At 57.2% G+C, this 12,315-nt stretch overlaps 1 protein-coding gene across 1 annotated transcript in view; it reads right to left on the bottom strand.

The window, feature by feature from the left end:
* ATG2A (autophagy related 2A) overlaps positions 1-12,315 on the bottom strand; it is a 38,357-nt gene that overhangs the window by 20,705 nt on the left and 5,337 nt on the right. The window contains exons 2-13 of the mRNA XM_026650347.2: positions 11,157-11,319; positions 10,007-10,150; positions 8,867-8,969; positions 8,282-8,444; positions 7,785-7,931; positions 7,400-7,496; positions 6,057-6,221; positions 5,371-5,513; positions 5,048-5,132; positions 3,836-4,073; positions 3,069-3,228; positions 960-1,058 (exon numbers count right to left, since the gene is read on the bottom strand). Of these exons, the coding sequence (XP_026506132.1) occupies positions 960-1,058; positions 3,069-3,228; positions 3,836-4,073; positions 5,048-5,132; positions 5,371-5,513; positions 6,057-6,221; positions 7,400-7,496; positions 7,785-7,931; positions 8,282-8,444; positions 8,867-8,969; positions 10,007-10,150; positions 11,157-11,319 (1,707 nt within the window). The remainder of the gene's footprint in view (positions 1-959; positions 1,059-3,068; positions 3,229-3,835; positions 4,074-5,047; positions 5,133-5,370; positions 5,514-6,056; positions 6,222-7,399; positions 7,497-7,784; positions 7,932-8,281; positions 8,445-8,866; positions 8,970-10,006; positions 10,151-11,156; positions 11,320-12,315) is intronic.

Below are 12,315 nucleotides of genomic sequence, written 5' to 3'. Positions count from 1 at the left end.
CCCCAGCCAGGGGAGATGCTGCTCTATGTGGGGGTGGGGGTTCGTTCTACAGAGCACCGGAGTGAGGGGGAAGCTCAGGTGCTGGCCCCGGTCGTCTGGGACTGTACAGACTGTTGTATTATTGTAGGGTCTCTTGCGATTGCCAGTGTGTTATTCTAGGGTCACCCAGGGAGGCTGGGGCTTCCTTCTGTCTCCGCCTGCTTGGCTTCCTCTGCTGCTGATGCAGCCCCACCCAATCTGGCTGTGTAAGATTACATGTCCCTGCAGGTCCCAGCGCGTGGAACTGAGATCTGCTGGCACTTAGCCACATGTCAGGTCAAGCCGACTGACCACAGGACAGCTCCTGCCACAGTCAGGCCAGGCCAATGGAGTACCAACCTCCTCTCCCCCCACCCGTTCAGGCACATTGTAGAAGGGTGGGCATGTGATTAAGGGACTGGATTGGACTCTGGACACTTTGGTTCTATTCCATTGTGTGACCTTGGACCAGTCACTTCTCCACTTGCTGCCTCAGTTTCCCCATCTGTAAAATGAGAATAACCCTTCCTTTGTCTAAACAGACTGAGCTCTTCGGGCAGGGACCATCTCACTGCGACTGTGGAGTGCCCAGCACAATGGGGCTTTCCCTCCTCCTCCACATCTCAGCTGGGGACTCCAAGTGCTACTGGAATGTAATTTAATAGTAGCCAGGCAGAACCAACAAAGCTCTGACCTCATGAGAACTTCCACTCCCAGGCAGAGGGACAGGACCAATGCTCCCAGGAGTGCTCCCATCACAGCAAAACTGATAACCCAGGGCAGCCAGCATCCCCCCACCTCCCTGCTGCGAGGACCCAGTGCAATGCCATCAAGCGGCAGCCTGCGATGGCTCTGCTCCCTGTGAGTGGGGCAGAGGGGGAGAAAAATACACCAATTGCACTGAATCTCAAGACACTCTCCAGCCTCAGGCTGCTGCTCACTTTGGATGGCAGCTTCTCGGACTGTTTGTAGTGGATCTGGGCGCAGGGCCGGGCCGAGGAGTTATAGGTGAAGGCACTGGGGTTCTTGAAGGTCATTAGCTGTAGAGAGAAGGGGTGGGGTGAAGGCTTGTGCAGCAGGTCCAAACACAAGACGCTTGGTCAGTTTCCCCAAGAACGGATTCAAGCTGCCCCACACCCACCCACCCTTCTCTGGGGAGGGGTTTCATCCCATCAGGTGCTGGCACAGTAGCTGTCAGGGACAGAAGGCTCAGGTGGCCTGGTCCCCTCCTAACAATGGACAGAGTCATCAGGTCTCATCTCCTTTAGCCCACACAGTCTGTTCTCCAAGCCAGTTCAGTGTACCATGCAACAGGGATCCCGCTGTAACCACTTAGGGAATAAGTCTATGTAGACTGATGAATTCCATTTGCTGTTTGTGATTGGAACAGTCAACGTGGATTAGACCTTCTGGTCTGTGGCAGAAAACAGACCATGTCTGAGAAGCTGAAACAGGGCCATCAACTTTCAATAGATCATTTCTGGCGAGGCAGTGCGCCCCCTGCTGGACACACCAGGCTACTGTGTTTGGACCCGTGGGCTTTAAGCTCCCCTTTGTCTGCGCAGGCTTCAGTCACCATCCCTGTCCTTGGCTTCTCTGGTGCACTTCCTGGGCACAGACTGTCAGATACCCCTCCACTGAAGTGGGACCTTGCAGCCCAGCTTCCCTAGGCCCACAGTCTCCTTGTCCTCCCTCCCCCAAGACACCCCAATAGCTTACACCGGCCCTTTCCCAGAACTCCACCTGTGGGCAGGGCACTCTGGTTTATAGCTTAACCCTTTGGGACACGTGATAGTGGAAGGCAGCAGACACAGACTTGCAGAACAATTTCTGCAACCATCACTGTTCAGACAGCACAAGAGATCTACGGATCCAGGTAGATCCAATGCCTACTCGTCATTCCCTGCCTCCGTTTCCTCACCAGTGGGGCATTCTTTGTCATGGATGTTTAACAACCCCTGTGCCCAGCAGCCCCAGAGCATGGAAAAGCCCAGCGTGAGAAGAGAGGCAGGAAGCGGTGTCAGAAGTGGCTTTCCAAAGAGAAATGCTTTAGCCAAGGGACCAGGCCGTTGCAGGACCAGGAGGCGGAGCAGGAGGGCCCTGGCCTCCCTGAATGACACTGACCAGAACCCAAAAGACTCTCAGGAGTGGGCAGGGCTCGGAGGGAGGAATTGCGTTCAGGTGTTGTGTGTTCGTCCACAGATCCGAACTCTCTTGTGCTTTCCAAGAGCAGAGTGTGCATTGGGGGTGGAGGGGGGGTTTAAGGAGTCCCTTTGCGAAGTCTGGGTCCCTTGCTTTAACTGCAACATGGTCCCAAAGGGTTGAACTATCTATAAACCGGAAAGCTCATGAAGGTAGAGCCCTGGGAGCAGCATGCATAAGCTACTGGGGAGATGTGGGACAAGCGTCAGCACTGGTTTGGGGGCCCACGGCACTGGGCAGCAACACCCCACCTCTCAAGGAGAAGGGCCAGAAAGGGAGTCTGCACCTCCGGAACGTGTCCGCAAGGCCAGGACCGAAACAGCAACTGGACGCTGCTCAGGCCCAGTGAGCTTGAAAACATGTGGGATCCAAAGGTTGGATCCATGCACCAGTCTGGTGACTGGGTGTTCACTGGGGGTGACTCTGCCAGGGCTCTAACACCCCACCCCTGCCCTTTACCCTCTGGATTAGGATACCACCAGCTTAGCCCTGCCTGGGTATCAGCTGGCCCAGCTTCCCCCTGCCCACAACAACAATTCCCCCTCCCTCATTGGGGTTCACACCCTTCTGATCCTTGCCTTGCACGTGCTCTTCTGCTCCTCTCAGGCAGAGCCCATGGAGCACAGATAGCAGGAGCACTCCCCCACTCCCAGGCAAAACAGATCCTCCCTACCATAGCCAGCCCTGACCCTGGGGCTCAGCACACCATGCCTGCAGGCTGAGGTCTCATCCCCCTAGACACCCCCAAGCAACAGCCACGGTCAGGTCAGAAGTGAGGAGAGCTGGAGAGCCATGACCCCAGTGCTCAGCTCTGGGTGTGGCTCTGCCATCCGCTCACCACCCATTACCTCGGTGTACTCCGGCTTCTGCTGCCTGCGCTCCGGGCTGGCGCTGGCCCACAGGCACTCCAGAATCTCCAGCATGCCGAAGCTCACCTCCGAACTGAGCACGTGCAGGGAGCCAGCTGCTCTCTGTTGGCAGGTGACCTGTAGGGCTGCTCCAGTAAGCCTGGGGGCGGGAAGGCGGAGTCAGAGCCTGCAGGGGGGAAGGGGGGGGGGTTGACAGCCCCAGTGCTGCGGCCCAGGCAGATGTCACAAGCTAAGCAGGCACAGGGACAGTAAGCACATGGATGGGAGAATTCAAGGATTGAGGTGGTGGGGGGGACACTGTCCCCTCACAGTCAGTGCTTACCCCAGTGCCTCAGGAGCGATACTAGGGGGCACTGTACTGCACAGAATGGAACGGGGGTGCTCTCCTTTTCCCCCAGCTCAGCACTAGAGGGCACTGTGCCACCAGGAGGGGGTGCTCTCCTTTTTCAGTCAGTGCCAACCCCATGCGGTGCTAGGGGGCACTGTGCTGCAGGAAGTGGGATGGAGGGGCTCTTTCCCCTCACAATCAGTGCTGGCCCCAATACCCCAGCATGGCATTAGGGGTGCCGTGCCCTCCCCACACAATCCATGCTGGCCCCACCTCCCAATGCCCCAGTCCCCTGGAGATCATACATCTAAAACATCCCCTGGTACCTGCCTCCGCACCACTCCCCAGACTAGGGTAGGGAGCAGCCAGGGTGTATCGTGTGTCCCCCACGAGGGGCAGGGAGCTGCACCCAGCCTACCTGAGGTTACTGCAAGGACAGGCCTTCTCAAAGCACTGGCGCAGATGCCCAAAGTCCCGCCCACCGAAGGCCGAGTCTTTGAAGAAGGCCAACTCGGCAAAGAAACGCTGGGCCAGCTGGGGAAGGGCAGGCGGGCCGGGGCACTGATGCGGGACCGTCAGGGTGAGGCCGCCCACCGTAATTCTGAGCAGCGTCTCCGGCCGCAGGCTCTCCAGGGAGGGCAGCTGGGGGGCCTTGCCTGCAACAGATCAGGCACCTCGGATCAGACAGCCCCGGCAGCGAGAGCTCCCCACCCCCCAGGCTAGTCCCAACACTCCTGGGCTAGTCTGGCTAGCAAAGGGAATATAACTGGCCATCCTCCCCACTGCAGGGCTCACACCAGGTCTCCCACACTAGGCAAAGCTGGTGCATTACAACCAACCCCCAGAGGATTCTGGGAAACCTGCTAGGGCACTCTTCCCTCCAAGCAGGGGATGCCCCACAGCAGAAGGGGCTGCAGGTTGGGATTACCAGGCAATGGCAGAGTTGTGGTGGGGGGCAGGAGGGGCTGGTGGGAGCCCAGTGTTGGGAATAGAACCCAGGAGCCCTGGGCCCCAGAACTTTGCAGGGAGAGAGAGGGGTTAGGCCAACGGAGGTGTGGGCTTCCAAAGGGGAAGGGTCAGGGTGGAGGGGGAAACCGAGGCCCTTCTTGCTTGTTGATCCCCCGCAAGGGTGAGGCACTAATCTTGCTGCCCCAGTCAAATTCCAGTTGCGGGTTATTGCCTTCTACCTCTCTCAAACTCACCTGGCTGTGGCAGCCCCCATGCCCCAACCCCAGAGGCAGTTGCATCTCAGCGTCAGGTGAGGGATCCCTGTATAAACAGCGCCCACGCTCCACCCCAGAGGTGTGTACACTTACCCCTAGATGGCTGAGTCAGATTTCAGCCATGAGTGAAGGAAGCCTTCTACAGTCAGCGAGCTTCAGGGATGGACTCTAAGCCTGCAGCCCCCCAAGCAGGGAATAGAACCCAGAAGCAGTGACTCCCAGGCCTCCACCCGCTCTAACTCACTAGAGCCCCTTACCATCCCAGACCTGGGAGAGAACCCAGGAGTCCGGGCTGCCAGCCCCTGCTGCTCTACCCGGCCAAACCCCACTGCCTTCCCAGCACTGGGTGGAACCCCACGCTCCCCACTGAAGCGCAGCACGAACCCAGCAGGACGGGCTCCACTCACCTGGCAGTTTGCTCAGGCCCTGCAGGCCCGGGAGCGTAGCAGCAAAGGGGGAGCGGCCGTAGCGCCTGGGGCTGCTCAGGATCAGCTGCAGAGAGAAGCGGAGGTTAGGGATGCGAAGCCAGACCAGGGTGGCACAGACGAGGTTTGGTGGCAGCAAGGTGCTCCCGGGACCACGCGACTTTGGGAGCAGAGCAGGCACAGACAGCTTCAGAGGGCTCTGCCTGGTTCTAGACATGGGAAAGAGGGGGGGAGCTAAGGGGGGAACAGTGCCAGATGCTGCCAGCTATGCCCTCCCACTCCACCCCCCACCAGCGAGTTCTCACCCCCGGTGCGAAGGAAGGCGGCTGCAGGGGGCAGGCACTGTAGTCACTGTGCACAGAGGAGTCGAGCTCGATGTCGGAGAGATCACTGACTGAGCGCACGGAGGTCACGCTGCTCGTCATGGCAGCCATGGAGAAGAACATCTCTGGAAGGCAAAGGGGGAGAAGCAGGGTCACGGGAGGGAGGCGGAGCCCCAGCAGAGGGACAGGCAGCCTGTTGTACTGGGAGACCATGCAGCATGTGGGCAGGCACATCAGAAAGTGCTGCCCTCATATGAGGTTTCACACAGTAAGGGGGCTGAGAGGCACCAGCAGAGCTGGGGCGAAAGGGGAGCAGGGCTGGGATAACACACAGACGGTGGGTTGGGACTGAGGGGCACCAGAAGAGCTCAGTGAGAGTCCCGGGCTGCACAACTACATGCTCTGGTTTTGTAGTACACCAGTGTGTAATCTCCATCGCCCTGGGCCACACAAAGGATAAGAGACCTGCTGTTGCTGCCAGCTGAGGGAAATCCTCCCTGAGCTCAAGTGGGAGTGGCCTATGCTGCTTCTGGAGCCAAAGGGCCAAGGCTCCTCATCCTGGCTCCCCAGGCAGGGTGGGGGTTTGTCTGCAGCACACAGGCAACGATGTAGTGCAGAGTCTAGCACTGACACCCCTCCTCCCCCAGTGCACCTCGCCCAGACGTCACCTCTGTTCTCCAGGCCCACGAAGCTCTCCAACTCCTCCTCAAGCCGGCCCGGCCCCAAGCCCTGGCCCCCGTGCAGCTGTTGGCTCAGATCCTGTTCTATCAGCTTCAGGTCCTCAGAGTCCAGTGGGCGGCTCTTGCTTAGCTTCTCCTGTAGGCCATTGGCTTCTTGGGTTGGGGAGAGGAGGAGCCGTGGGGGTTAGGGAGGTGCTGAGAGAAGATAGCCCCTGGGGACCAGCTGGGGTACTGGTGGGGAAAGAGGGGCTTGGGCTGGATCCCACTGGCACGTGGGTTGCCAGGCAGAGACAGCTGAGCCCCACTAAGCAAGCATCTCCCCACCCCAAGGGCAGTACTGATCTCAGGAAGTTGGCAAAGGTCAGTCCCCCAAGAGTCACGAGACGTTTGAAAAGATGACGGCTTTGGTCTGTCTCTGGACTTGCCCTGCCCATTCCATGCATGAGGGAGAGCGCTGCCCATACCCGCTGATTAGGTAAGGTGACGTAGGGCGGGGGGTGAGAGCTCCTGCAGCAGAGGCCGCTCCTGCCCAGCACTTAATTCTGCCTCCCCAGCGTCCAAATCAAACCTGTTCCCCCAGCACCATCTGCTGTGGCTTCACTTCAGCTCCTCCTGGGGTTCTCCTCCCACCCCCTTTTCCCAGGCTGGGCATTGCAAGGAGGGAGAGGGGAGAAGAGCTATCTTGAGGTGCTGGGCTCTCTCTGCTCCCTCCTCCCCTCAGCCCACCCAAGCCTCTCTCATGGGGCGAGCCCTCAGGACCACTCTTCTCCACTCCACCTCCCCTCCTGGGGGAATGGTTCAGGTTGCTTCCTTCAGCAGCTCTGACTGGTTGCTCTGCCCCAGGAGGTGGGCAAGTGGGTCAGGCAGCCAATCAGAAGAAGCTTCCCCCCAACCGCCTGCAGGGGTCAAACTCAGGTAAAGGGCTGAAGCTTCTGGCACCCACCCCAGACAGGGCTGCAGCCCAGCCAGCACCTGTCACTGGCAGAGCATCCAGAGAGCTGGCAAGGGGCATGTGGTGCCCAGACAGACAGCCAAGCCCCGAAAGCAGGGGCACAGGGATACTAGGCATGGATAGCTGAGCCCAGATCACAGCAGCAGCTCCTCAGAGATTCTCACAATGGAAGGAGCATCAAGCCAGCAAACCAGGTGGTGATCCCCAGATTCCTCTCCCCAGGCATCCTGACTCCCAGTCTCCTCCAGCTCTAACCCACTGGACCCCCTTCCCCTTCCAGAGCTGGGGATAAAACCCAGGAGTCTCTCTAGGTGTTACCAAGAGCTGTGTTTAGCCGGGGTGGAGGAAAGGGTGGAACGACCTTCCAGCGGTGGCTCACCTGAGACGCTCAGTGCTGTCAGCAGGTCATGCAGGTAGAAAATCTGCTGGGGGGAGACCAAGAGGTGCAGGGATCCCAGCTTCCCATCCAGCTCCAGCTGGGGAGGAGACAAGCAGAATTCACAAGGCAGGTTCCTCCTCCTTCTTCCCCCCCACTCCCACTGAACAGACCAATGGGACCATGCAGCACAGCCTGGCTCCCCCTCCCAGATCAGACCAATGGGCCCATCCAGTCTGGCTCCCCTCCCAGCCACAGGATGTTTTGAGGCAGTGAGTTCCACAGGTGAATACCAGTAGGTGGTGCACTGTGCCACATCTCCATGAGACCCCCTTTCAGCTGGGAAAAAGGAGGGGGGATGGGATCCCCCCCACCCAATGTTTCTCACCTTGGGCCCGGGAAAGGCTTCGTTCTGCTTGAGTTTGATCCTCATCTCCATGTAGCCAGAACAGCTGCCAATTTGCAGGGGAGGGTCAGGACACTCGGGCGCCTCTCCACTGGCTGAGGACAACGACTCGCTCATCTGGGGTTGGGGCTGGGCAGATGGAAAGGAGAAGAGTTTGGTTGCTACAAATGGATGAGGCTGGTTTGGGACCAGCAGCCCCTCCCATCCCAAAATGATTCAGTGGGCTCTCCCCGCATGGTAGCCAGGGAATACCGAGCTGCCAACGCACACAGCTGGGGAGAGAACCCAGAAGCTCTGACTTACAATCCCATGCCTTGTGTTCAGATCAGGATTCCTGGGTTCCTTCCCAAGCCCTGGAAAGGGAGTGGGGTCTAGTGGTTTGAGCAGGGGGCTGGGAGCCACAACTCCTATACATTAGACCCACTCCCCTCCCCCAAGCAGGCCCACCTCTCCCCTCCCACGGCTATGCCTGGAGGTACCTGGGGGCCAGGCACAGGCGAGGCTGCGCTTTCGGGGAACTCCTCGTAGTACAGCTGCACGCCACTCAGCTGCAGGATCTTGTGCACGAAGGCCGGGGGTTGGTGGATATCGACTGGGAGCACCTGGTTGGGGTCCTTCACTGCCTCGTCACAGTAATCCAGCCTGGGGGAGCGAGTCACAGGGGACAGGGTTAGACACAGCCACATGGGTACCAGAGCTGGGCCAAAGGTGGCCTCAGACAACTGGGTACTTAGCACTTAGACTAGCACTTAGAGCAGTGAGGGGGGCTGGGAGACAGGACTCCTAGTTCTATCCCCAGTTCTGGGTGGGGAGTGGGGCCTGGTGGTTAGAGCAAGGGATGCTGAGAATCAGGAAAGCACTGAAAGAGGGAATAGCACCCCTCACTGAAGCCCCCACATAGCTCCCTGTACCACTCCATTCCTCCTGGGATGTCTCCCATCCAGGTACCGGCCTGGCTTGACCCAGCTTAGCTCAAATTCTGACAGGATCCCCAGGGGAACAGTCTCCTTCTCCACACTTCATCGGATACCCCCCTTCACACTCAGGATCAGAACACCCATTACCTTTTAATATGCACCTCCAGGGCCACCCCAGTCTGAGAACTGATGGGTACGTGCTCCACCCGAACAATGGTGTCCAGGAATGTCACCTTGATCCTCCGCAGCACTGGGCAGGGGATGCCAGAGAGAACCAGAGACGTTAAGGGACCATCTTGCAGTAATTACCTCTGTTTCCATCTGTAGCTCTCAATGTGCTTTACAGAGAAGGGCAGTATTGTTATCCCCATTTTACAGATGGGGAAATGGAGGCACAGATATTTGCCCAAGGTCACAGTGGCGGACCTGGGAATAAAATCCAAGTCTCCCAAGTTCCTACTCCAGTGCTCTACTCACTAGGTCACACTATTTTCCACCCCAGGGATCTCTGCACTAAACCTCTCTCCTCTGTCCCATATTGGTTCTTATGGAGGGCGGGTTATCTGGCTTTCAGCCACACAACTGACATCTGCCACAATCTCTCTCCAACCACTCCCCTTGGGGAGGTTGGGGGTGCAGTAGAGTGGTATGTTTTGGGAGCATTTTATCTATCTTCTACCCCAGTGGTCTCCGAACTTTTTTGATCGCACACCCCTATCAGTAAAAAATTTTTGAGCACGCCCCCCCGCCGCACTGGCTCTACCATTTTTGCCAAAGCAAAAAAAATAAAATAAATAATAAAAATAAAAAAAAAAAAAAAAGAACCCCCCCCAACCTGAAAAGCAAAAAAAAATAAAATAAAAAGGGCTCCTCCTGCCGCTCACCCCCAAGGATCTCTTGCGCACCTCCTGGGGTGCACACACCCCACTTTGGAGACCACTGTTCTACCTCTCTCTACATGTTACCCTGAGTTTATACCAGACAAGAAAAGTTGCTTACCCCTGAGATTAGTGGTTAGACTGGGAGCCAGGACTCCTGGGCTCTATTCCCTGCTCTGGGACAGGAGTGGGGTCTGCGTGGGTTAGAGCACGGGAGGCTGGGAAACAGAACCGAAGAGCCAATCTCCAACTCTGGGAGTGGACTGGGTTCTAACAGATTAGAGCAGGGGTGGGACTAGGAGTCAGGATTCCCGAGTTCCATTCCTGGGTCTCCACCTGCCCCTTGGTTCCCCAGCTGCAAGCAGATTCCCCCTGGCTCCCGCCCTACAAGATCCCGGGAGAGACTCACCCGTCTCGATGGTCTGGGCGAACATCTCGAGGCCCTCAAGAGGCTGTGGGGGCTCCTCAGCCTGGTCCTTCAAGCACTCCTGGGCCAGCTGCATGCTCGTGGTCATGCATGATGACCAGCTCTGAGACTCTGTTCCCGGGGTGGCTGCGGGAACGGAGGGGCACTTCGTTACTGAGGGGCAGTGAACCCTGAAGGCACTGCCAGCCCCATCTACCAAAGGCAGGCCAGGCACACACTCACCGTCCACTTCAGAGCGCAAAACAAAGGCACAGAACAGGAAAGGGACTCAGGCAGAAACAGGATCCAAGCCCCAGGCTACCCTAGCCACTAGGCCTTGGTTTCCACACCTAAAATTGGGGATAATCCTTCCTCTGTCTCGAGCAGGGACTGTCTCTCACTAGGTCTGTGCAGTACCCGGCCCCAGGGGGCCTGGTCTCAGGCCTGGAGGGGTCTGTGCAGCACCTGGCAGTGATGGGGGCGCGGCTCATACTCTCACCCTGGGCAGGGGGAGGGGAGAGATGTCTGTAGGAGCAATTTTAAGAGCCCCTATTAATTATTTCTGCTGGCATCCAAGCAGCCCCCAGCTCTGAAAGGGCTAAAGACCCTCCAGAAGCAGCCACCCGCTCTCGGAACCCCAGTTAGTGAGGTCAGTCCCCACCCCGGAGTCCTCATGTCGGGTGCAGCCCATCTCCGCATGGTGCGCTAGCAGAGACCCTGGCTGGGACGGGGGCAGGATCCCCATGAGGTTTGTTAAAACCATCTTTCCTGCAGGTAGCAGGGCAAAACTCACATGGGGGGGACCCCACTTCACACAGTTGGCCGGCTGTGACCTTTGACCATCACCAGGGCTTATGGGAAATGCAGAAGCAGGGCGAGAGATACTGAGCACCTCTGCATTGCAGGGAGGAAGAACAGCAAATTAAGACACCAACCATCAGTGCCAGCTACCAGCACTCCCTGGGCCAGGCCTGCCCCTGGGACCACACACTCAGAGAGCTCAGGCCTCCGCAGCTGGAGCTAAAGGAGCAACACCCCTAATGGGCATGGGGAGCAGGCACTAGCCAGAGCGCAGGCTGCTGTGGCCATGTCCCTACACCAGGGGGAGGCTGGGAGCAGCCCCACCCCTCAGCCCCACAGGCCCAGCTCTCACCACTGCGGTACTTGGGCCGGCACGTGATCTGCAGCCCTGTCACCTCCACGGTGCAGTTCTCCGTCACCAGCGCCGACCAGGGGATGGTGACCGCGATGCTGTTGATGAAGCCATCCACAATCTCCAGTGGGGCGCTCACTGACTCCAAGAGCTCGTTCACTGACTGCAGGGAGAACAGAGGAACATTCAGACAGAGACCACTCACCTGGGACAGAGATGCAGCTACCTCTGGGGTGGGGCGAGGGGGCTGTTTATACCAGCATCCCTTGCCCAGCGCTGATACAGCTACCTCTGGGGTGGGGTGCGGAAGCCAGCAGATATTCCCCTCACTGTCGCACAGGGTTATTTGACCAAAGACAGCAGAGAAAGTGGATGTCAGTTTTCAGAGATGCCCTCAGCGGAGAGTTTCATGGAGTTCAAATCTATTTAACCTCCAGGCCCCAAACTGGCGGCATCTCTGAGCCAAGGAATTTCCAACTTGTTGCTAAGACCACTAAGCTCCTGCGCTCCCATGGGCTCCTACCCCTTCAAACCTTCCCCAATGAAGGACTGAGGGGTTAAGCATCACACCAAGTATTAAATTACTACCTACAAAAGGAATAGGAGTATTTGTGGCACCTTAGAGACTAACAAATTTATTTGAGCATAAGCTTTCGTGGGCTACAGCCCACTTCATCGGACGCACAGAATGGAACATATAGTGAGGAGATATGTATACATACAGAGAACATGAAAAGGTGGGAGTTGCCCAACCCACTCTAAGAGGCTAATTAATTAAAATGAACTGTTGTCAGCAGGAGAAAAAAAACGTTTGTAGTGATAATCAAGATAGCCCATTTAAGACAGTTTGACAAGAAGCTGTGAGGATACTTAACATGGGGGAAATAGATTCAATGTGTGTAATGGCTCAGCCATTCCCAGTCTCTATTTAAGCCTAAATTGATAGTATCTAATTTGCATATCAATTCAAGTTCAGCAGTTTCTCGTTGGAGTCTGTTTTTGAAGCTTTTCTGTTGCAAAATTGCCACCTTTAAATCTGTTACTGAATGGCCAGAGAGGTTGAAGTGTTCTCCTACTGGTTTTTGAATGTTATGATTCCTGATGTCAGATTTGTGTCCATTCATTCTTTTGCATAGAGACTGTCCGGTTTGGCCAATGT

The sequence above is a fragment of the Terrapene carolina genome, unplaced genomic scaffold, assembly GCF_002925995.2.
Source record: "Terrapene carolina triunguis isolate 2854851 unplaced genomic scaffold, T_m_triunguis-2.0 Scaffold89, whole genome shotgun sequence".
Taxonomy (NCBI): domain Eukaryota; kingdom Metazoa; phylum Chordata; order Testudines; family Emydidae; genus Terrapene; species Terrapene triunguis.
The sequence above is the reverse complement of the archived record's forward strand: the minus strand, read 5'-3'. Positions and strand labels throughout refer to the sequence as shown.